At 28.5% G+C, this 23,197-nt stretch overlaps 2 protein-coding genes and 1 pseudogene across 2 annotated transcripts; 1 reads left to right on the top strand and 2 right to left on the bottom strand.

Moving 5' to 3' along the window:
* Positions 1-1,449: 1,449 nt before the first annotated feature.
* Positions 1,450-10,764, top strand: LOC112691715 (nuclear pore complex protein Nup160 homolog). Its single transcript, XM_025566088.1, has 5 exons — positions 1,450-1,534; positions 2,839-6,421; positions 9,496-9,694; positions 9,818-10,150; positions 10,747-10,764. The coding sequence occupies exons 2-5, from the start codon at positions 2,844-2,846 to the stop codon at positions 10,762-10,764; spliced, it is 4,128 nt and encodes a 1,375-aa protein (XP_025421873.1). The 5' UTR covers positions 1,450-1,534; positions 2,839-2,843.
* A 1,163-nt stretch (positions 10,765-11,927) lies between these two features.
* On the bottom strand, positions 11,928-14,627 carry LOC112691764 (annotated as a pseudogene).
* Positions 14,628-17,888: 3,261 nt separating this feature from the next.
* LOC112691753 (2-aminoethanethiol dioxygenase-like) lies at positions 17,889-19,170 on the bottom strand. Its single transcript, XM_025566143.1, has 2 exons — positions 18,508-19,170; positions 17,889-18,400 (listed from the first exon to the last, which is right to left on the bottom strand). The coding sequence occupies exons 1-2, from the start codon at positions 18,927-18,929 to the stop codon at positions 18,076-18,078; spliced, it is 747 nt and encodes a 248-aa protein (XP_025421928.1). The 5' UTR covers positions 18,930-19,170; the 3' UTR covers positions 17,889-18,075.
* Positions 19,171-23,197: the final 4,027 nt, after the last annotated feature.

The following is a 23,197-nucleotide window of genomic DNA, read 5'->3' as shown; positions in this document are numbered from 1 at the left end:
AAGAGGAACCAAGTGGCGAAAACAACACAATTAAAACAGAATCAAACAGAGTATATAAAGGCTCCGTTTCACCACCAACGGCAGAAGTGTCTAGCTATCAGTACAAGCCCTTCTGAGTTTTGTCTTTGATATTGTTAGCGCGCAAATTTATAATTTGTATCTGTAAATAATTTATTTGTATTTATTAAAGTGTTTAAAAGTGTTTCAATTAATTATTAAATCAATTTATCCTACTCCAACAACATCATTACGATAGGTACCTGTTTTTATTGGGTACCACGTAACAAATATATATATATTATAATATAATAGTTATATAGTATAATGCTACAGTAGTATAGAAATCCGTAGACTTCATATAAGTACTTATCAGTCTTGTAAAGTATTTGAGTAAATGTATTTAAATAATTTTGTAGTATTTAGAATACTTTTAAAATACCTACTTTTTGATTTGAGTATTTGGGAAGTATTTTAAATATTGTTTTGGACGTATTTGTATTTGAAAATCAAATACTTTTGAAAATTCAATCGTCAGTCATCACATTTATTTATTTTTTTAAATATTATACTATTTTATATTTTATATTTTTTCACTTATTAATGTTGAGAACCCCTATAGCTGAAACTCTTCATTCGACTCCCATATTGAAGAAAGTTCTTATCAAGTATAATACTCCACTGCCGTCTAGTACTCCAGTTGAACGAATATTTAGTGTTAAGGGAGCTATTTTATCAAAAAAAAGAGGAAAAATGAATGATGAACACTTTGAAAAAACTATGTTACTAAAGAGCAACAAAAATTTTTGAAAATGATTTGTTTTAAATGCTCTGTATATCCTCTTCAACAATTATTTTATTACTTTATATTAAAGAATGGCTATAGTAGTTATAAAACAATTTTTATTTATTTTCATTTTTCAGTATAATATAATTAAGAAGGTGGTACAAAAACTTTAAGTAATACTTGAATGTAACATAATAGTATTTTAAAATTAGTTATTACAAAATTAATTTGGTTTACCGACTAGTAGAAAAGAAAGATAAAAAAGTATTTGAAAACTATTTAAATACACGATAAGTATTTGTATTTGTTCTTAAATATTTTTTTCTGAAAGTATTTGAAATTTATTTTAAATACATTCTGAATGGATGTATTTGTATCTGTATTTAAATACAATTTTAAAAGTATTTTTTACAACACTGGTACTTATTATATGTCCATGTATACATCGAATGAGATTTCGACGAAAAGAAAAGGAACATGCGATTAGGTGTGCATAAAGTAACAAATAAATATTACCTACCTACTCTATGGCACAACGTTGGAGCAAATGGACGGATACCCTTGTTTAATGTACCTAAAACATACTAACAGTGGTAACTGATTACTTTATCAGTGCCAACCGTTAACAACGAGACTTCCTCGTTGAGTTATTCACCACACCATGTATTTACAGCAACTGCCGGTCCGAACATAAATTCCGTCTGTTTTATGTTTTAACAAAACATTTTTGAATTAGTCTTTACAAAAAAGGTGAGTTATTTTTTAGAATATTACACATTAGCGTTTAATTCTAGTGAATCGCTTATGGTGCGTTGACCCTCAGGCAAGGCGTGAGGATAAGGCGACTCAGGTAGTCGCCTAGGGTGCCATTTTCAGGAGGGTGCCAACAATTTTTTTTACATGGTTATGTTTTATATGGTTATGGTTATATGTCAGTAATATTATTTTTTTTCTTTTTTTTTTTAATGTAAAATCCCTATAACTTTATATTGAAATATTGATAATAATTATGGTTATTTCGTTTAACCATATATTAAAATAATTTAAATATATTTTAAGTATATTTACTATGGTTAAGCGTAGAATGTTTTATTGTATATGTTGCTATAATTCCTAAATATTTGTTATCGTTCAATCGGGATCACGTCAAGCCGTTGTGACTTGTGACTAAAAAATTAGACGATAACAAATTATGTACAAGTTGAGCATAATATATCATTTTTTCTAAGTATAATGATACTACAGATTTTTGTATGAAAAAGATGCCGGTTGGCATTTTAGCCTCGGGCGTCATTTAGCTTCACGCCGGTCCTGCCCTCTGGTATATTAACGTTTTATCGGTAAACGTTTTCTTGTGATATTTCATATAGGACATTATGTTAATTTTAATTATTCTTCTACTGTCGTATGAAAAGTTTCAGTTAAATATGCATTTGAAAAAATAAATATTAATGTTTTCATTGACACTTAAATCAAAACGATTTTATATTGTTTTTCCAATCGGTAATTTTTTTTTTTTTTGCATTAAATATTTCCAATTGATCTTACCAATATCATATAACTCGTACATGACTGTATACGTATCACAGTATATTATATTTAGTGATGTATATTTATATTTATAATTTTTATCTTTATTATTGATTTTTTAATTTTTTTTTTTTAGTGTCCACATAATTCTGTAAACGGTACTGTATACAACAATTATTTCATTATTTACCTATGCATAGTTTTCAATTAATGGTTAAAATTAATACATTTTTAATTATATTCATAGGTATTTATATATTTAAAAATGTGTTTTTTTTTTAATTTAGGATTATTTTACATTGTTAGAATAACTGCTCAAAATAGGTGTATGAATTATTTAAAACCATATGGTTCAATGTTATTTAATTAATAATCATATTAGCCAAAGCCTAACTCCTTTTTTTATGGAATTATTACGAACAATTGTATTTTATGTTTGTACTGTTATACTGTTATTTATTATTTTAATATTCATTAAAATTAGTATTTTTAATAAATTCATATTTTTATATTGTTTTGTTAAGGTCATATGGCCGATGACAATCCATACGTGCAATCTATTTATCGGCAAATTGTTACTGAACATTTTCAGTCAAACGAATGGAAAGAAATTTTAATTAATCCTGAAGGTGCTCCAACTACTTTGCGTGATGAAAGCACATTACCCCGATCAGGTGGTCACTGTTTTAAAGACATTCCTAACCGTTTTATATTCTGGCGAGTTTTATATGATAAACTTGAATTAATTGAACACAGTTTGGATATAAATCTTACCGAAAATCAGGTGCGTATACTTTTCCGCAATTCTCCTGTTTTGGACAGTGGAATCTCAGTTTATGAAACTTCAGAATCAATCGTTTTATTAGTACCTACAGTATGTAGTTGTCATCGATTAACATTTCCAAAACCAATTCGTCAAGAAAATAAATCTTATAATAAAAATGTATTGACAGAGGCATCAATTTTCTCAAACTTTCACTTATCATCCATCGATAATCCTACTACATTTTGTTCATATAACGCAGAACTTAGTCATCCATATTCAGCCGCATCATGTTTACATCAAAATTATGATGCTATTTTTATAATAGCTCTACAGAACAATGCCATGCTTTACATACGTTTAAAATACATCTCTGGGCTACCTACCTTAAAAAAAATTTGTCAAGAATCTGCTGTACCTCGAATGTTTTCAAATATAACTAAAATATTTTCTGCGCATATTGACTATCCCGTTATTAACAGTTTAGCTGTTCATCCATTTGAACAAGACATTTATGTATACTCTCTGGATGATGCTTGTGATTTAAAAGTTTGGTCTGTTAATAAATCTATTTATATTCATATAATGGATATGAAAAAAATATATGCAACATCAACAGAAAATGGTTCAAGACCACATATTATTCATAAATGTTTTGAAGATAAACTTTTATTAACTATTTACCTTAGTTTATCGGAAAGTTCCAGATTTGTGGTTCTTGAACCATGCATTGACCATGGTATGTTTAAACTTCAACAACATTTTTATGTGTACTCACCTATGAAAAGTAGACTAACTGATATGGCATTATACGGTGATGAAATTTGGTGTAATTGGAGAACTGGAAAGGATATTGCCTGTATCAAATCCATAAGTATAAGAAATGGTAGATGGAAAAACTGTATTTTGGATACAATTGATTTTGAACAACCTACTCAATTTTCAATTAATTCAAAAGAAACTTATTTGGATCAAATATTTTCATCCACATCTTATTTCACAGAAGATGATTTGAAAAACGCTATTGCTGTTTATGATACATCTGATAACTGTGACATTATTATTGATTATCGTACAAAGATAAGTAATGCAATTGATACAAAAGTATATCGGGAAATGGACAAATATGACTCAACTGATACAGAGACACAAATGCTACTTGTTGAACAATGCAGTGCTAGTTTTTATAAAAGCTGTTTGGATTACCGCCGTAAAAGATTAGCTCCTATTGGACTAATATGGCTGGGCCCACCATCTTTTTTAATGCTTGTTGTAACAAATTCAAGTTTTTGCTTTTTACGGCCATCAGATAATGTTGAAGAAAATATATATTCAATTTATAATCTTGAACAAAAAACCGAATTCAATAAGTTACTTAATACACTGATGTCTGAACCAAAAAACAATTTTAACTTGTTTTTAGATTTAAATTTATCTTCTAATTGTTTTTTGGATTTAGTTAGAAAATATTATGGTTATGACACCAATGATCCAAATGTAGAATTATTTTTAAATGGATGTAATATAACTAAAAGTGTTCGTATATTAATTGAGATGCTACATGCTAATCCAGGAGCAATCAAAAACATAAAAAATAATCAATATTCTAATTATTTCAGAAGTAAATTGGGTATCAGTGTTGTTTTTCATAGTTTTCATCAAATTATCATAACACGTTTTGACTTATGTTGTAGACTATTCACATTAATGGAGTTAAGCTCTAAAAGTTACGGACAAACTAAAGAATTTGTTACTGATATTTGTAACCTTTTTGCTAGTTATAGGATTCTGGCATTTTTTTTACATGATGTAAAGCTATATAAAAAAATGATTATAACTAATAAATTGTTGGCCAAAGGACCATTTATGGATTATATTAATGGTTTGTTTTACTATATATGGCCACTTGTAAATGGATCTAATCTGGTAAAATTCTTACTTCAAGAAAAGCAATACAATTTCATACATCAAATGGCTCAGTTATTGGACTTTAAAAATTGGGAAGAAATATTGATTATTTCATATATATTAAATAATGAACCAGATAAAGCACTCCAAGTACTTAAGAATAACATTAAAAACGAAACGGAACATTTTCTTAAAGCAATCACGCTGTTTGGAAAACACGGTTACCATGATCATGCTGTACAACTTGGAAACCATGTATTAGAAATGTCTATACATGATAGAGGAAAAAACATGATATCAATGTTTCACTCTCATATTTTTCTTAATAATTTAAAGCTGAAAGCATATCAAAACGCATACAATAATATTATATGTTTGAAGGATCACGATCGAAAGTTGAATTGTTTACATACATTTGTGTTGACTTTATTAGAAAATGGTGAAAAAGATAAACTTTTGAGTTTTAAATTTTCTGGTTTACAAAGTTCAATAGAAGATATAATTATAAAAAAAGCACGATCTTTATCGAACGCTGATGCTGCTCCTTTCTATATGTTTTTATGTTCAATGCTTGAAAAATATGGAAAGTACAAAAAACTCGCTATGACATTTTATGAATTATATTTACGTGCAGATACATGTGTAACTCAAGAACAGTTTATAAGATTGTCACTCTTACATTTAGAAATGCTTAAACCGAATGATGCTTGGTTTGTTACCGTGTTATTACCTATCGATTCGAAGACTGATGCGATTCATAATGAATTAATAAAAATTGAACATTTGAAAAAGATATGTTGCTTAGTTCGCGCTCGTCAGCAAATTGATGAATCTGCAATCAATATGGATGTGAAAAGTGTAGTTTCGGTATTAATAATGAAACATAAATACAGAGAAGTATTGATTTTATCTAAAGTGTGGAATTTACCTATTTATTATCCAATGAGAGAGTTAGTAAAAACATGTTTGAATCTCACTAATTCTGATAAATGTGACAAATCATGGCGTTGGCTAGCTGACAACGGAGTTAGTGATAGTGGTGTTGATTGCGAGAAAATTGCTTGGCGCTTTTTAGAAACATTAGTTGAGAGATATGAAGAAGAAGGAAAAACATTGATACATTTACATGTAGCTGATGAGCTACTGAAACATAATGCATTTTTACCTTGCTGGCTTGTCAAAACATTAAATGAAAGAAATGTTGGTGAATTATTACAACTGTACTTGAACTATGGGGAGTTGATTAACTGTGCCGATATAATATTTAAACTTATAGAAAAAGAAATGAGTAGTGGTGAATATAGTGTAGATTCATTTGGTGATGCAATACCTGTAGATATCATAGAATGTGTAATATCAAATCTAAAACATCATCAATTACAAATTGGAGATGAGCTTTTAAATAAATATAAAATATTTTATGATAAAATTGTAAAACATGAAAATTACAATTTATGTAATAGATTATAATATATATGTATTTGTTTGAATAAATTTGTAGCTATGAACTAATTTAAATATAATATCAAAACAAATTAATTAATTATTATCAATATATATTATTTCATTTATAAGGTGACTGACAGTTATAATATTTACATCTAAATATTATTTTAAGGTATAATTTTAATAATTTGATATATTATAATAATTAGTGGATTTCCATAACTATATAATGTTGACAAAATAAATTTATATAGATGTGTTTATATTTAATAGTGTTCTTCGATTCATACATTGTGCTTTTTTTTAATATTTTTCTAATTTTGAGTTTTAACCTATATATATATAAACATTTAATACAACATTTTGGCTCAATTTGAGTCCTATATTTAAATAATTTTCCTTATGTTTTAACGAATTATAAAGTAAAACATGGGTTTTTTTTTTTATAATTTAAAAAATATATTCTACAAATAATATGGTGTATTGCCTCTATTTTTTAATTGTATATTAAGTATTATTAATTAATACCTTATATTTACATTATTATTTGATATAATATGAATCTATTATGCAATTTTAATCATATAACATTTTTTCCGTTTTTACTAAAAAAGAGAAAAAGAATCCATTCAAATATTCAATTGTTATTTATTTATTTATTAAGAGTTAACACCCGCGAGGGGCAAGAGTATAGTTAAGTTATTATTATAATCTAAAACAATATTAAAATATCCCACATAGCAATATTGTATTTTTGAAATATTATTAAAATGTTTTAAAAATATTCATTCATGGTTGTCAAAAAGTTTTAAAATATTATCACAATATTTTAAGATCATCATTTGTCCAATGAATAAATATTATGAACATATCTAACGACAATATTTACCATATATATTGATGATATTATTTTGGAAATATTTTACTACCATATTAATCAAATATTATAAATAATATTTTGAAAATTATTTTCCAACAGCATAGATCAAATAATAATTTTAAAATATTTTTAAAATATTTGTATAATAAAATCATAAAAACAATTATTTTTTATGATGCTTCATAAATTTATTTATTTATTATAACATCTTGAAAAAAATATAAAAATTTACTTATTATAATTTAACAATTTAAAACAATATAGTAAAAAAAATAACAAAAACATCTTATTGAGTCCTTCTTTTTTCAGGTGTATAAATATATTAAAATTAAAAAATAAAAATTATATGATAAAAGAATAATCATACTAAAAATAATAAAAAAAAACTTTTTTAAGTATACAATTTTTTAATTTACTTCTTTTACATTTATTTATTATAACATTCCCACACAGCAATTGAATGTATTGCACATATTCTTACAAAATTTACTAAAAACATGAAAACGTTGCTACAATGTTTTTTTTCAATGTAATTTAGGTATTTAAAATATTGTCACAACATTGTGACAACGGTCTATGGCAGATAATTCTATATTTCAACAATGACTTTTTGCAATATTGTTTTAATTAGGTTTATCAATATTTTTAAAAGATTCCTTTAGAATATTTGCTAGATGTTTTTTTAAAGTATCGAATATAACTTATTTTTTTCCAAAATAAATATAATATATGTATATGTCGTAGGCCATGTGGAAAATTAGTTTTTTGCAAAAATACTAGGCTCTTTGCATACATACTAATTTCAGTTAGACCTTTTAAGAACTATTTAGAGAACATTTAATGGTAAAAACCTTTTTATTATTTTATTTTAAGGGTTATTGATAATAACACAGTAAAAATATGTAACATAAATGTATAACATGTAACATTATTATTTATTACTTATTACTTATTAATTTTGTACAATTGTTGACCATTGAATTGCTAGTTTTATTATATATTACTAACAAAAAAACAAAAAAAAAAAAAAATATAAAATATTAAATTAAATTAAATTAAATTGAAATATTACAAAAAATATTACATTACAATATTAAATATTATATAAAGTATATAAGTATAGTATATTTTTTTGTCCACAACTTTGCCAATATTATATTATAAATATCTACTTTTGGAATATTGACTAAAACATAACTTCCAACTCATAAACTGTATTAATACCGTATTTATAAGATCATATCAATCGTGTACATTTCAAATTTTTGGTATTTACCTACATTAGTAGATTAAATTAGTACATTACAACCGGCTATTTTAAGGATTTAGATACGGATTGACGACGTATACTTAATAATTGATAGAATCTACAAGATAATAACTAATCTGTAGATTAGATTACAACTTTTCACCGTACATATTTTTGTCGGCATACTGTAGGTAGGTGGATACTATACGTTAGTAAACCGTGTGTATTTCAACGTATTCGTTAATACTTACGAGTGCGTAATATGGAAAATATAACAGTAATGAACAAATTTAACAATGAAGTTACTAATTATTATAAAAATAAAACGAACGCAGTTAAACAACCATACACAATTGCTACAATATCTGATGCTGTTTCTGAAATAGCAGCTTTTAAAATACCAGGAACCAAAAAAAAAATAGTAAGCAATATAGACTTATTTAAAAATATGATATTATGGAAGTGGGTGATTCAAAATATTTGATAAAAAAAAGAAAAAACATGATAAGGTTGTTCGATTAGTACAACGTGAGAATTTTTTTTTAAATCTTAAATACGATTCATAAAAATATTGGACACGGAGGTCGTGATAAAATGATGTATGCTCTAAAAGATAAATATTATATTCCAAAACCTGTTGTTCTGATATTTTGTAAGTTGTGCAATGTTTGTAATTTAAAAAAATCTCAACAGCATAAAAACATTGTTGTAAAACCTATATTATCCAAAGATTTTAATGTTCGTGGACAAGTTGATTTGATTGATTTTCAATCGACACTAAGTGGTAGTTTTAAATTGCTTTTGAATTGAATTGCTTTTGATCACGCTACAAAATATTGTCATTTAAGTCCATCACAATCAAAAAGAGCTTCAGAAGTAGCATAAGAGCTTCTTAAGATATTTTTACAATTTGGAGCGCCTTATATATTACATAGTGATAACGGTCGAGAATTTACTGCAACTGTAATAGAGGAAATGACAAACTTGTGGCCTGAGTGTAAAATTATTCATGGAAGGCCTCGTTATTCGCAATCTCAAGAAAGTGTAAAGCGCTGTAATCAAGACGTAGAAAACATGTTGAGGGCATGGATGATAGACAATCAAAGCACAGATTGGGGAATGGGGTGTTATTTTGTACAATGGCAAAAAAATTGCTCATAACATTGAATAATTAACAGAAGTCCTTATAAAGCATTATTTGGAAGTGTACCAAAAATAGGACTTTCAAGCAAAAATTTACCTAATGATATCTTATAGTCAATTACAACAGAAGAAGATTTAAATGAGTTAATTAATACTGAAGTAAGTGATGAAGTAGATAGTCACGAAGAAGAAGATATCGAAATAGATAACGAAAAAACTAACGAAAAGGATAATAATATATATGATTTTAAAAATTGCATTTCTAAAGTGTCTATCATAAACAAAGGATCTTTGTGCGACACGTGTGTAAAAGAAAAACAAATTCAGAAAGAAAGAGTAGAAGCTTTTGAAGGACAAAAAAAAGCTGCAGAAAAAATGATACAAGCTAGTGATAAGAAATTAGTTATAATTGAAGTTGGGAGTTATGTTTTAGTTAATATTCCAAAGGTAGATCGTGGACCATTAGACACACAAAATATAATTGGCAAAGTTGTCGATAAAAAAAAAATAACGTTTATCAAATCGGTACACGATTTGGAATTATAAATACATGGCTAAGCAGAAATGTATTACAGCAGTGCTTCCCAAAGTTTTTCGACTCATGGCGCCCTTTTTGATTTAAGGTTTTTTCAGGGCGCCCTTCTCTAAGTCATAGCATGAATAATCATAAGGAAAATGTTAGATCCAATAGTATTTCATGACGGCGCGGCGCCCTTATACAGACATCACGGCGCACCGGGACGTCACGGCGCACACTTTGGGAACCTATGTATTACAGACAACCGATGCAGAATTTCTTGACGAAGTACCAAATACAATGATGACACTAAGAGAAATAGCGAAGAAACATTATCAATTTGGAAGGCAGGGTTATCAAAAATGTTTTTGCTAAACATCGTGCAAAACAAATAGATGCGCTTGTCGGAAAAACAATGTACTGTGTAGCTCAAGATGTCACGAAAAAACCACATGTAGGTAACAATAAATAAATACCTTTATATTATATTTAATAATATTGTAATGTAATATTTTTTATATTTTAGTCAATATTCCAAAAGTAGATATTTATAATATAATATTGGCAAAGTTGTGGACAAAAAAATATACTATACTTATATACTTTATATAATATTTAATATTGTAATGTAATATTTCAATTTAATTTAATTTAATTTATTATTTTACATTTTTTTTTTTATTAGTAATATATAATAAAACTAATAATTCAATGGTCAACAACTGTACAAAATTAATAAGTAATAAGTAATAAATAATAATGTTACATGTTATACATTTATGTTACATATTTGTACTGCGTTATTATCAATAATCCTTAAAATAAAATAATTAAAATGGTTTTTACCATAAAATGATTGTAGTTCTTAAAAGGCCTAACTGAAATTAGTATGTATGCAATGAGCCTAAAAAATAGCAAACTGTTTGAAAAAACAATAAGTAATTCTTAAAAGGCTTATCAGCTGTTAGTCTGTATGCAATGAGCCTAAAAAACAGCAGGCTGTTTGGAAAAATAATAAGTAGTTCACAAATGGGCTACCCCATTGCAAAGAGCCTTGTCTTTTTGCAAAAAAAACTCATTTTTCATATTGCCTACGACATATATATAAACATGATTTGTTATATAGTATGGGCAGGACTTCATCAAATACATTTTACACATATAGGTGTAATACTACTGTACATATGTATATAGTTTCACAAATTAATTCTTATCAAAATAAACATATAAGTTTTATATTTTGTCTTCACTTTTGGCCCAATAAAATGCCGATGCCTTTATCGTTTATTTTAAAATACTATAATAAATATAAACTTTTATGCACAATGTTGCAAATATGCAAACATTTAATATCAATCAAAATATCTATAAAATTTTATAGTCAAGTTAATAAAAATATTAAAGTAATAAACTACATAGTAATTTACCATCAATGCAATTAGTTAGAACTTAATGTTGAAAAAACAATCAAAATAAACTGATAAACTTCACCAGTATCCACAAAATTGATTATCACAATGGTATCAACAATAACCATGAATAATGAACAAAATTAATAACCAAAAGATATTGAAATATAAAAATAACTCATATTTAATACACTAAAGCACATTTATTTAACAAAAAATAACAAAATATTGTAACCAGGAAACAAACTGCAACGCATTAAAGGGTAAATAATGAAAAAAAGAATTTTGACTTTGAGAATTCTTTATTTAAGTTTAATTAGTCCAAATTAAATGAAAAATAAATAGAATAAATAAAAAAAAAAATTTTAACTGTGTAATTAATGTTATCTACATCGATAATACACTTTCTTTTTAAACGATTGCTTGCTTGTGCCATCCATTTGCTAATAACCAATGCAATTTCCATTTCTGGTACTTTTTCAAACTTAGAGCGTAGATGAATTGCTTCTATAGAAATTGTACATTTAAAACTTAAAATACACATATTGTATAATGTATGCTAAGCATATGATTCTTACCAAAAATAATCTTACAATAACCGAGAGATGACAATTTATTTTTACCTTTATGTCCAATATAAGAATAATTCTTGAGCCATGTATCATCATATAATTTTTGCATCATACGGCGAACAGATTCTGATATTGATTTACCAATTAATCTGGATAAATTGTTAACCTTAATACAAAAGAATAATTAATATTTCTATATGAATATATAATATATACATACAACATGATATAATATTTTAAATAAATAGAAAAATTATTTTCGACACCAAAACAACACTTACTACTTGGGACCATATTGTATTATTTTCAAGTTCAGTTTCAACATTTTCAAAAGTTTGCTCGTTTCTGATAGGAACATTTTAAGTATTTAATATATTTAAAATACTGTGACTATTTTCATTACTTAGTGATCCAGAGGTATTCAAAACAATGACAACATGTTCCATCATACTTTTGATTTCATTGACAGTATATACTAAATTTTTAATATCAAATTTAATATTAGTCAAAGAAGTCTTTGTATTATCATAAAATTCTGTAAAATTAAGTATCAATAATATTATTGACTATTAAAAATAACATTTGATATTATAAATTAAAGTATAATATTAAAATATGACTTACGTTTAAACTCATAAGCAAGATGAGACATTTTTTTTAAACACAAATCTGTACCAGCAACTTCTAATCCACTTATTGAAAAAATATCATTTTCTGTAAAATCTAAAATAATCAAAATTATAAATAAAATATTATTTATAATCGTATACTGCAGAAATGAATAATTTTCTTAAAAATAACTGACCGAAGAATGATTAACTATATGCTTTCTATACGTGGGGTATGCTAAATAATCCATACCATCCACTTATTTTAAATTTAAAAATTACATATTATGCAAGATTATTATAGTATATAATAATTATTATTATAGCTTATTTTAATGTATCTTATTTTAAACATGTTGTGTAAATATTTCTTATACAACATTTATACAACTATCTAGAATAAAAATTGAAAATTAGAATAAACTATAATATTGGAACAATCATTCTAAGAAAATATTGACAAAATGTTTTAATTATGTATTTTATAAAAATATTTCCATTGCATATTAAAAATACATTGTACTAATAATAATTAAACCAACATGTTGCCAAAATATTTTTGAAATGTGATATGAATATTTGTTAAACAATATATTCCTCATAAATGTAAAACACATATTGCCCCAATGTGTAATTTATTAATATTTTAAGGAACATATATGTTAAATATTTAATATGTTTAAATTGTCATGTGGGTTAAGAAAAAATTATACAAATTTACTTATTATAATTAAATAATTTAAAACAATATAATAAGAAAAATAACAAAAACATCTTATTGAGTTCTTCTTTTTTCAGGTGTTTAAATACCTATATTAGAATGATAAAATAATAATTACATGATAATAGAATAATCATACTAGAAATAATAAAAAAACTTTTTAAAGTATACAATTTTTTAATTTAACATTTTTTCTGAATTTTTTTTTATTGGTGAAGGAGCTTGTGCCATCCAACTTTTAATTGGTTTTTTAATTTCTTTGATTGTTACTTCTTTAAATATTTTCATTTTTAAAATCGCTTCTAAAAGAAAAATATGAGAGTATAATATAGAATAAATGCATAATATATTATTCCCATACATTTTTTTGAATAAATAAAATAGTTTTTTTTTTTATTATTTTTATACAAAAATGAATTTTTATGAAAACTGTTTAAACTTATGTATATTACTATAAATTTATGTAATTTACAATCTAAAGATTGTACATTTGTAAAGATTAACATTAAAAATTTTATTATACTTACTAAAAACAAAAATTAGGTACTAAAAGATATTAATTATATATTAGTACCTATATACACATCTTAAATACATAAAAAAAAAATATACTTGAAATACTTGCCTATTATAACTGCATAATGTTGAAGATTTGAAAATGTTAGTTTACCTTTAAAACCTACGAAGGAGTAGTATGCCAAAAAATTATCTGTAAATAATTTTTGCATAATTTTTCTCACCGTCTCTGATAAATTGTCTCCCATGAACCATGTTAATAGAACAATCTAGAAGATAGACTTATTAATAAAATAAATATAACTTACAGTATATTATAACGTAGATTTAAATTACCACATAAGCTTTATATTGTTTGTCATTGGCAAGTTTATCTTCCATTTTTTCAAGATCATCATTGTTGTCAATGCGGATTAAATCATCTTGATATTTATCAAATACATTATTATCTAATATGGAAAATATAGTATTGCTATTCAATTTGTCATTAATTGTTTCGAACAGTGGCGCACACACACGTGGGGGGGGAGTAAAGGGGTAACCCCCCCCGAAATTTTTTTTGATGTCTAGGTTAAAATTTACAAATTTTACAAATTTGAAATATGAAGAGCTAGTATTGAATACCTAGTATCATTAATTATAGAATAGTCTTTATTATCAATGCTATTATTTAAGTCAAAATATATTAAGTATTTGCATAATTTTGTTAATTGTAAAATGTGTTATATATTTACCTTGAAAACTATTTTTAATAATTCGACAGTTCCCATCACTAGATATTATTCAATATTTCGTTCAAAACATTTCCATTATTTAGATCGAGTGACCTCCCAATTATGACAGTAACTCGTATCTCGATTATTAATATTTCAATTGAACATTTCGAATAATTATTTACAAGAATCTCTCGATTACTAATATTTCGATTATGCCTATCACTAATTCAGCTCAAATATCGGTATTTTTAGACCTTAATACAGTCAGTCGAGAAATCAATAAATCAAAACTAGATTACAGCTCATTAAATTTAGAATTTACACAAGTTTTTGCATTGAGTTTATTTAGATCTTGTGATGATTTGGAAGACGAAACCTTCTGAGTATTTTGACTTATAATGAGATGAACAGTAACAGAGAGATAATAGGTAAAAAGCTCCCCAATAAACATAGAGTATGCAATTGAAAGTGCAGCTACATAGTAACGTTCTTCGGTTGTAAAGTTGAAAAACTGTCTTCAGAAATTGGTGCGTGCAAATTTCGACGGCCAACTGTGTTATAGGAGAAAACTTGATGTGATAAGAAAAATAATATTCATCGAAAAGTTGCAACAGCACTAGCAGTAAAGTTCTGATTTTTCTTAATTCTTTGAAGATAAAAAACTGATTCGATGACCATTGGAACACGAAATTCGTAAAGCAAATGGTCCGAATTAAAACGAGCTAACGTAAAGCAAAGTTAAATTTCAAAAACAAAATTAGCCCAGAGAAAGCAAGTATACAGTAACTGTTATCACTGTTCTATATCATTACTTATATACTTATATACTACATCATTAGTTATCTGAAAAATAAGTTTCTAATATTAAAAATTATGTACCTAATGAAAAAAAAGAAAATTTATTTTTATTATATTATAATTTGTTAATTAAAAAAAAAGTATTAAACGAGTTTCATTTATAAGTTATATTTTAGTATTAAAGAATCTCGATTATAGACGAAATAATAAGTGTTATATTAATATTATTTATTTGGGAGGGGAGAGCATAAATTATATGCCCGAAGGCACCAAATTTTGAAATACGGGCCTGGTAATATTTAAATATAGACATAAAATATTTTAAGTATTAAAAAGGGTGTAATATAATATTATGAATGATGATAAGTATTATTTATTTCTAGAATATATTGGCGGTGCTAAACATCCTTTTAGGAGATTTTAGCCTATGATAAGCGAGCACAGCGAGCTGCAAATTTTTTGATCATACAAAAAAAAAAAAAAAATGTGGGTCGCTCAAACCTTCTCCACCCTGGCCGAAGTACCTACTCTCAGTCCACCTCAGAACAATACCTATTATTAATGACATTTTTATAATGAAATATCAATAACATTAAAATTTAAAACAGAACCTGATACAGTTGTGATTAATTTACTTTACTTAGTAGTATATAATAGCATTATTTATTTATTTTATACCAAGTCTGTCAAACCAACTATAAGGAACTAAAAGTAGCTGTAATGGATAGGGATAAGTGGAGAGCCATCAAAGTCATTTAACCAATCTAAAGATTGAAAAAAAAAAAAAAACCAAGTCTGTCAGCTCTTCTTCTAAGTATCATTATTATAAAAAGCACTCTATACAGCAATGATAAGGTGTCATTTTTAATATTCTAACTAAGCAAGTATATTAAATCAAAAATCCGTGAACAAAAATAAAAAAACAAGAATAAAAAGATAAATTATAACTTAAACAAAAATCTCTACAATGACAAAATATTACCTTTTTTGGTGATAATTCTGCTAAAGGTTGTAAGTTATAACAAAATGGATTACATTTGATTGCTTTAAATTATCAGTGAATTCCTATTATGGGTAATTTTAGATTCTAAAATGTTTTATTTCTACTGCTGAATAAAGCTTTATCCTATACAAAGATTTTCTCAATCCAAAATCATATTTTTTTTTTTCGCTTATAGTTAAGTTCTAACTTGCTGTCAATGCTAACTTTTATAACAGATATGAAATTTGGTAAAATTGTTAAGAAATTTTCTTTACCTGTAATATAATAACTATAGGCTTAACTCATAGTCATTTTTTTTTTCAATTATTTTAACAAAAAAAAAAATATAAATTAAAATTGGAATCACAAAGTATTGTCTAATGCCTGTCTTTACATATGCAGACTCCAACAAATCCATCTCTACAATGTTTTAAACTATTTAATTTTATTTATAATTGTATAATTTATTTTATAACTTAACTGTATTATATAAAGATTTGTTATTGTGCTCTGTAATTTAATATTATTTAAGTTATTACTACACTAATAAACTAATAAAGTAGGTATATCAAAATTAATATTTATTTAATTTTTGTCTGTAAATGTAGATTTTAATTACTAATGTATAAACTGAAATTTAAGCAGGAATTAAAGAAAACAAAAATATTCATATATTAATTTATAAATATGCAACCATGGTTGTTCAGCATTCAGTTCATTTTTTTTTCTTGAAATCTTGTTCAGGTTTTAATGTAGAGCTTAATTACCAATAAATATTTGCTTATAATTATTAAACAAAATTTGATCAGTTAAAACAATATTTTAAGTTTGATTCAATAATGAAAATTGGGATATAAAACATCACCAGTATTTTTAGGAAATTATATTTACAGTCCTAGTTATTAATGTTCGGATTATTTATTTATTACAAGTGGTTTTTGTTACTACTAAAATATAAATTAAAAAAGTTAAAACAGAACTTTTGAAAAAACAATATTTTTATCTAAAGTGATATATTAAAAAAAAAATTCTTTACAAATTTGTAGTATAAATGGGTGCTAAAATAATACAATTACACGTTAACTTGGAAAAATTATTTTTATTACAATATATAACTTGGATAAACATAAATGAAAACCTGAAAAAAGTGAACTACAAATCCTTTGACAATTTCTGAGGAGGTTATAAAAACTATAATAGATGAAACTTTTTTTCTGGCTGTAATTTATACTTATAAACATAGTTAAATATAGTGAGAAAATATATTTTTACAATTAATTAATGAAAATATTTCAACTGATAAATTATAAATAAAGTTCTGAGTGTGTTGACAAAATATAAAAAAAAATCATACATTCGAGTAAATATGCCTTTTTTTAAAAATAACTAACACTCTTCTTCGTAGAAAAAAATATTTAGTGTAGTTGGCTGCAATATGTGGGTGGAGTGAAAATGAAAAACCTCCAGTCTTGTGATCAATTACAATAAAAAGAGTTAGATTGATTAAATGTAATCCCTTATATGGAATGGTAATTAAATAGCGTTTTGTTGATTAGAGTACAATGAAATAGACGGGCCCTTATACGGAGCCACGTCGTTCCAATAACCTTTGTGCTGGGAAACGACGGTCAGTTGTAAGCCTTTGCTGGTGTGCATTTCCTTGAAAAACCTGCAACGGCGTGGGCCTGTTTCCGGGGCGCAAGTGTCGTACGGCGGTACCAACAAGTCGAAGATCGCGGCCGGACCGTCGACGGTTTCCACCTGATGAATGTTGCCGTGCTGCGGGCGCAACACGTTCGTGTAGTCATCGGGCCCCATGATTACCGGAGCGAGTTTTTCAGCACCGACGTGGGTCACCCTGCGGACGGCAAAACAATATTTCCGGTTACCGGTGCGCGATACGGTTTGGGGAGGGGACAGAGAGGGGCACTGGAAAACAGTGCTGTCCGCTGTTGTCACACTCACCTGGTCCGGTTGCAGTCCAATTGCTGGGTGTTGAAGCTTTGCACCCTGATACGGCCGGCCAACACCTTCATCAGTCCGTGCATATGCGGATGGTCGTGCAACGGTATCCGGGCCCGGTCCCTGAGCACGAACACGCTGGCGGCCATCAACCGATCCTCGTACACGTTGATGTAGGTGACAGGCGTTTGGCGACGGCGCACGGCCGCGGCCACCGACGGACCCGCAAAGTTCTCGGCGTCCTCGGCGTCCAGCTGGTACATGTCGCTGTGCAACAGCCTCGCGTCCAGACCGACGTCGCTCGCAACCAGCCCGTTGAGGACGGTCGTCAGCGCGGTCAACCGGTCTTGGAAACCGTCCGCGGGCCCGTAGAACGTGTCCATGGCCTGGCGGAGCACGCGCTCGACCTTGTTGCTGGGCTGCATACTGGCGTCGAACGTTCGGCACTCGGAACCGTCCGGGTAAGATGTCGGGCCCGCGTTATCACGTTCGTCAGCCTTTATCAACTCGTCGCAAAGCAAGTCGCGGCAACGTTTCCCTTGCGCACCGCACGATCACCGTACCGATCCGACCGCGTTCGAGTTAACCCCACCGGCCGAGCGCGCGAATCACACCACGTACAATGGACCGGACGCGTCAGGGCTGGAGGGTGTGAAACGTTGCGGAACGGCCGATGCACGTATGACGGTTATTTTTATAGCTACTAGCGCCGTCATAGCGGACACTCGTCGAACTAAATCACAACATCACCAATACCCGCTTGCTAACTTTACACGGTAAAACGCGAAGATAAGCGACTTGCCCGAATAACCGGTTCAACGCGTACGCAGGTGGAATTCTATTGATCTGAACACAGTGCTCGACTTGGCAAGATTAAAGAACGGGGACTCCGTTTGCTTAAAAAACTCGATAAGCGTTATAATTATAACGTAATAATAGTAGGGGGATGCTAAAATTTCTAAAAATTAGAAGGGGTGCTCCATCACCCTGCGTCCACCCACAAGTCGAACACTGACTAAACACCGAACAGCGAGGAAGCACCAATAGCCTCTTAGCGCTAATAAATAATTATATTATCTATAAATTATAGATTATATATATTATTATTTATATATTTATATATTTATATATTTATTATTATATATATTATATTATAGATTATATATATAAATATATAATTATGTAATAGATATTTAAAAATGTATAGAAATATTTTTATTTTTATTGAAAATACTCGTATATTATAGCGTTTTTTATATTTATTGTTACAAATTTAAGGCCACAAAATGTAAAACCTATAAATAGTTATTTCGATGGAAACACATTATTTTAGTCATTTTTACGACGGTCACCGTTCCAGTGAAACTAACGACCGACAGTAACACGTAACTAATGGTTTGTGTTCTTGTCATGCCGTTGTTAGTCGCTGCACATCGTCATCTAAGAATTCGCAAATAAAAAAGAAATTGCAGGAGTGAATTAGTTTATAAAAAAATATACCATTAAATTAAAAATATTAAATAAAGCATTGAGTACAATTAATTTTTCAATAAAAAGGTTTTTCATGTCGTTGTTGCATGGAATTAAATTAAATAATTTAAGTCTCCTCGGAACATTTACTACGAGCCGATATCGCAAATTACAGCATAACAGTATTTCGATACATTTCAAATGAGCAAACATTAGCACTATTCGCGATTGGGTGATTAAATTGAATACGAAAGTGGAATAAACAAATATTATAATTATGAGTTACATAATTATTCATCTATCGTTAATTTGACCGTTTATTCTAACGCAATTACAACGTCAACTGTTAGGTTTTTATCAATGGATTTTTACTCGATATTTATCATGTAAGAAAATAATCGTTATCATGGAGCTAAGAATTAAATTTTTTCACTAGCGCCGCGTTCTAGAAAGTCAAATCTGGTAATTTTTCTGTCTACAAGCAGGGCCTTTGCAATGAGGTAGGACTAAAGATGCCTACGCTCCGGGCGCAAAAATGAAAAATTTGCAATTTAATTGTTACTTATAAGTAAAAGCAATATTATGTATTTATGTAATTATTTGTATAACTTATAAATATTATTATGTTATACCTACGAACCTACTTATAATTAATTATGTATATTTATATTTTAATAAGTTATTGATTTAAATAAAATTAAATAACACTTACATAATTATAAGGAAAATAATTATTTATATTAAATCTATAAAAAATATTCAGTTCTTTTTTTTTTTATAAATTAAAATACTTAAGGGCGTATTTTGAAGTTCGCCCCGTGCTCATATTTGGTTGCTACGGCCCTTCCTACGCGGCCGTGCTCGAACGAAATAACACCGGTGTTATATTATTTTCGAGTCGAGACCGTATGCTGCGCAGTTGCCGTTATTTATTGCCGTACATTTAAAACTCCGGATTCGACTACGACCCTACGCGTGTGAACGATTATCGATCACCGTCGCCCCGCCCCGTCCATAACGCCGAGAGCCGACAACTGCTGCTCGTCCCTTTTTGTTTCGTTATCGCTAACTGGTGGCAGATGTTTGTGCACGAACGGATCCCCGGCCCATTGTCCGGTCTCTTGAAATTAATAAATATTTTTTCCAACATACGTTCATGCTCCTAATATGATATAATATAACGAAAGCGACTTGGTTTTTGTGGATAAAAAAATTCCGTTTAACGCGCGATTGTTCTCGGTTAGAGACCGTTCCCATCTACAGACAAAAGTGGCATATTTGTGGTAGTTGGGGGGGAGCAATAGAGGCATTTGCCCTCCTCCAAGACTTATTTTTCTTACTCTTTCGCGAAAACTGTAATTTTTAATTTAATTGGCTTTGCTAAACATTTATAGGCACAGGGACACTCAAATGTATAAGGAGATTGATTTGTTTGCTGCCACGAAAAAAACGAATATAGACTTTATATTATACTTATTTTATGACAATATTTTTTGGATTATAACTGAACAAATTTGAACCAGTGTCTAAAATCTAAAATCGAATAAAAAAAAAATAAAATAAACCAAATTTCTTGTACAGAAAGAGATTTTTGTGTTTTGTCCCCCACCCTCCTGAAAAATTATCCTAAACACGCCACTGGCAGACAATCGCCGAATATTCGATTTCCGGTAAAGGGAACCGTTGTCGTGAAAATCAATCGGCCAACTTAGTCTTCGATAAATACTGTTCGTTGATGATATCTACGAAATACACTTATTTCGTAACGAATCCGCGTTCATGTTTTAGATACGAAGCTTAACGATAAAACATGAACAATTGGTTGTATTTTTTATCAATTAGTTCCGACGTAATCGGATTCGGATCGACCGTGCTCCACGAAACGGTTACCGTAACGTTAAGGACCGCGGAAATGTCACGTACACATTAACGCTTAGCGTACAATTGGTACGGACACGTTGAACATAATAATAAAGATTTTATAAATTCGTATTAATGTTAAGAAAAATATCTTAGTTTTCAAAATATAATTATACATTAGAATTTAGCTTTGCAAAATTGCGTTAAGGTATAACATAAAATACATTATAATAAAATTATTAGATGTTATATTAAAGCAGGGGTCTTCAACCCCCGGCCCGCCCTGTCATAATATGTGGTCCGCGATCACATTTTAAATTTAGCATTTACATTTTCTAGTTCAATAAAATTATAACAGTTAAGCTATCGCAATCAGAAATATGTAATAATATAAATTTAATTACCTACCGATATATAATTATTATTGTCTGTTGGTTCGTAATCGATTGTGGAACGAGTACAATATTCTCCTTTATGTGTAAAAATTTCAATTTCATTCTTTTTCTTCGTAATATTTATACAATATGTCGGTGAGTAAAAAACGTAAAATCTCGGATGAAAAACACGTTTTTCAATAAAAATGGTCCAATAGCAATTTTTTTAAATTATTAAATTTACTAATTTGTAATTTTAAATGTACCTACCTAATTTTAAAAATTGTAAGAATAAAACTGAATTTTTATATATAATATATGTTTTTACAATGAATGCAAGATTTAAAAAAAATAATATGAAGCCCTCTGCATAAAAAGGTTGAAGACCCCTGTATTAAAGCATATAATATGCTATATATTTATGACGTTGGTTTAATTTTTTTTTTTTTTTTAATTTTGGATGGTCTTCTACCCAAAGGACATGTATGTCTTAGCATAAAGGTTGGGAAACACTGGTCTCTAAACTAATCGTTTTTATCTCCGTTCCGTCGACGCCGAAACGACGTACAATAACGTTTGGACAACGGAATCGTTTGAACTTCGGACGACCGATGCCAGCTCGGTTTACTGGAAACCAACAACGTCCGTGTGCGATTATTAAACGCAATCAGCTTTACGAACAATATGCACGACGAAATGTTTTTTCATGATAATGGTTGTTCGGACGATCTGTCGACGCCGACGGCACTGGGTCGTGATAACAGCGGATCGCTGATCGGAGGTGTTCCTTGTAAACGACAACGTCGCAACGGATGTTGTCGTCACAGCCGATGGGTGTGTGTGGGGGGGAGAGAGGAGTCAAAATGCTACGTCGATCAACAAAGCAATTATATCGTCGTGTAGCGCGTGCGTCCTCCGTGCCGAACTGCAGATGGTTATTTTACGCCGTCGTTTGAACGATTCGAACCATTTGAATCGGGTCAGTCCAG

The sequence above is a fragment of the Sipha flava genome, unplaced genomic scaffold (genome assembly GCF_003268045.1).
Source record: "Sipha flava isolate LNK unplaced genomic scaffold, YSA_version1 66_pilon_pilon, whole genome shotgun sequence".
Taxonomy (NCBI): Eukaryota; Metazoa; Arthropoda; class Insecta; order Hemiptera; family Aphididae; genus Sipha; species Sipha flava.
Note: the sequence above shows the minus strand (reverse complement) of the source record. Positions and strands in the feature narration are given on the sequence as shown.

What these genes read in the sequence shown, in the direction of transcription:
- LOC112691715 (XM_025566088.1), top strand. Translation starts at nt 2,844, where the DNA reads ATGGCCGATGACAATCCATACGTGCAATCTATTTATCGGCAAATTGTT. An exon ending in TTTTATGATAAAATTGTAAA is followed by an intron (nt 6,422 to 9,495) that starts ACATGAAAATTA and finishes TATATTACATAG; the next exon opens with TGATAACGGTCGAGAATTTA. An exon ending in GGGGAATGGGGTGTTATTTT is followed by an intron (nt 9,695 to 9,817) that starts GTACAATGGCAA and finishes GATATCTTATAG; the next exon opens with TCAATTACAACAGAAGAAGA.
- LOC112691753 (XM_025566143.1), bottom strand. Translation starts at nt 18,929, where the DNA reads ATGCAGCCCAGCAACAAGGTCGAGCGCGTGCTCCGCCAGGCCATGGAC. An exon ending in TTGGACTGCAACCGGACCAG is followed by an intron (nt 18,401 to 18,507) that starts GTGAGTGTGACA and finishes TGCCGTCCGCAG; the next exon opens with GGTGACCCACGTCGGTGCTG.